General features: G+C 63.6%; 1 protein-coding gene across 1 annotated transcript; it reads left to right on the forward strand.

Moving 5' to 3' along the window:
* Positions 1 to 333: 333 nt before the first annotated feature.
* On the forward strand, positions 334 to 1,820 carry LOC133349071 (class E basic helix-loop-helix protein 22-like). Its single transcript, XM_061562209.1, has 2 exons — positions 334 to 1,533; positions 1,815 to 1,820. Exons 1-2 carry the CDS (start codon positions 334 to 336, stop codon positions 1,818 to 1,820), a joined length of 1,206 nt encoding a protein of 401 aa, XP_061418193.1.
* The last annotated feature ends 917 nt before the right edge of the window (positions 1,821 to 2,737 follow it).

Consider the following 2,737-nt stretch of genomic DNA (forward strand, 5'->3'; position numbering starts at 1 on the left):
GTGGAGTAGAGAGAAGCTAGAGATGAGGACGAGGAGAGGGCAAGACGGAGGTGAGAGAAGATGAGAGGAGAGAGAGGAGGAGGAGGGTGATAGCGGAGTAGCGAGAGAGGGGAGTGCACAGAGAGTGAGACGGGAGGAGGGAGCAGAGGAGAGAGTGAGTAGAGAGAGAGAGCGCGCGAGGAGGAGGAGGAGGGGAAAGAGGGAGAGGAGGAGGAGAGGGGATCAGTGAGGGGAGGGCAGAGAGCGATCGAGCGAGTGAGTGAGGAGAAGGAGGATGAGATAGCTCGCGTGGAGCGCTGCGCTCCGCCACGCGGACCCTACCCAGCGCCGGGTATGGACATCGCGGGCGGCGCGGCGCGTGACCGGGTGGTGGTGGGGGGGGAGCTTTACCTGCAGCTCGGGGGGCCCGCCGGCCCGCGGGGGGCCTCAGCGGCGTCAGCGGGAGGCGGAGGATCGATCGGAGCGGCGGGCGACTGCGCTCGGCAGTGGAGCGAGTGCGCCGCGTCCCCGGGTCCCTCCTCCTCCTGCTGCCGCGAGCAGAGAGCTCACGGCGGTGGAGGAGTCGGCATCGGAGGGGGCGGCGGCGGCGGAGGAGTCGGAGGCGCCGGGGTGGACGATGACGGCGCCGCGTCGGCCGGCCTCGCGTCCTCTGGCGGGGGCGGCTCGGCCGTCGGGATGGGGTCGGGGGTCGGGGTCGGCTTGCAGGGGGTCGCGCTGCAGGGGCTCGGCTTGGGATTCGGGGTCGGCCTGGCCCCCGGCGCCGTGGAGGAGCTGCTCATGATGGGTTCGCGGCGCGGCGACAGCAGCGGGGACGACGACAGCGACCGCGGCTCGGTGATGGGCGGGCGGACGCGGTGCGGAGGCGACGAAGGTGCGGGCGACGAGGGGCGGGGAGGATGCGGCGACGGGACGTCCGCAGGCGGCAGCGGCGGCGCAGGAGGAGTCGGGGGAGTCGGGGGAGGAGGTGAACTCGGGGGGCTGGGGGACAGAAGCTCCACGGCGGCGGCAGGAGCAGGAGGAGGAGCGGGGAAGCTGCCTTCGAGCCGCAAGAACAAGGAGCAGAGGGCGCTGCGCTTGAGCATTAACGCGCGCGAAAGGAGGCGCATGCACGACCTGAACGACGCGCTGGACGAACTGCGGGCCGTGATCCCGTACGCGCACAGCCCCTCGGTGCGCAAGCTCTCCAAGATCGCCACGCTGCTCCTGGCCAAGAACTACATCCTCATGCAGGCGCAGGCGCTCGAGGAGATGCGTCGCCTCGTCGCCTACCTCAACCAGGGGCAGGCGTTGCCCTCGCTGCCCGCGCTGCCCTCCCTGCCCACGCTGCCGGCCCTGCCCGCGGCCGTTGCGGGGGGGCTGGAGGGGGCACGGGTGTCGCTGTACGAGCAGCCGGCCTATCAGGGGCTCATGGCGATGCACGCGGCGGCTGGGGGAGCAGGGGGAGCAGGAGGAGGTGGTGGTGGTGGTGGGGTGCTAGTGGGGATGCAGAGCGTTTGTCCGGCGGAGAAGGGAGCGACGCAGCTGCACGGAGCGGTTGGCCCGGGAGGAGCAGCAGCAGCAGCAGCAGGAGGTGGAGGTGGTGGAGGTGGCGCGGGAGGAGGAGGAGGTGGAGGATTCCATGGCGGGACCCGAAACGCGCTATGCAAACACTGCGACGAGACCCCGTAGCGCGATGGAGGCCACCGCAGCCTTGCCCCGAAACTTCAGCCTTGCCCTTAACCCCCCATCGCGCAACTCCCGTGGTCTGTCGTTGTTCCCTGCTCTGCAGCCTTGCCCTGTAGCTCTTACCCTGCCCTGTGACCTTTGCTCCGCAGTCTTGAATAATCCCGTGCCCTTCAAACCCAGCCTTGCCATGCAATGTTAACTCGGCGGTCAACTTCGCTCTGCATTGTCACGAAGCCCTACCGAGCCTTGTCCTGCTATGCGGCCTTGCCCCCTGTCCTCCAGCTCAGCAGCCTTTCCCCGTCACTACTTACCTCGCCATTCGCTGCCCCTGCAAGCCCTGCCCGACAGCCTTGCCCTTCCTTGCTCCGTCGGAACCTCTCCAGCTCGAGTTCCACTTAACGGCAACGTGAAGACATTTAACAAGTTGCGCGGATTCTTATGGAAGACTGCATGGGTGGAGGGAATCTGTGGAAGGAGGGACGGACGGACGGATGGATGGATGGAGGGATTAGTGGAGGGAGTAATGGAGTTATGGAGGGAAGGTGCTGGTGATGTGACACGTGTCTTTTGCTTTATTGCTGTTGGTTGTCCTTAATTCCATTCGTGTTGGGGACTGGAAGCCGCGGATTTGATTGGGGAGGCGTTATTTATTTATTCATAATGAACTCAAAGTGTTGCCATCGATGTTGGGCGAGAGGTGGAGGCGATGCGAGCGACTGAACTCGGACGAGAAGATATCGCCCTGGAGCGGAGCAACACAGAGACGAGACAGAGAGAGACAGAGAGAGACACAGAGAGAGACAGAGATAAACAGAGAGAGACAGAGAGACACAGAGAGACATAGAGAGACACAGAGAGAGACAGAGAGACACAGAGAGACACAGAGACGAGACAGAGAGACACAGAGAGACACCGAGAGAAACAGAGAGAGACAGAGAGAGTCTTGTCCAATGTTCACACTCACGTCTTCAATTATATCGCCTTCCTTCAGAGAGCGCGAGGAAGGCGCGATTATCTTTTGCAAAGGAATACAACTATTATTATAATAATATATGTGTACATAGATTTGGAT

The sequence above is a fragment of the Lethenteron reissneri genome, chromosome 29 (assembly GCF_015708825.2).
Source record: "Lethenteron reissneri isolate LAM-NWPU_2019-01 chromosome 29, ASM1570882v1, whole genome shotgun sequence".
In the NCBI taxonomy this organism is placed as follows: Eukaryota; Metazoa; Chordata; class Hyperoartia; order Petromyzontiformes; family Petromyzontidae; genus Lethenteron; species Lethenteron reissneri.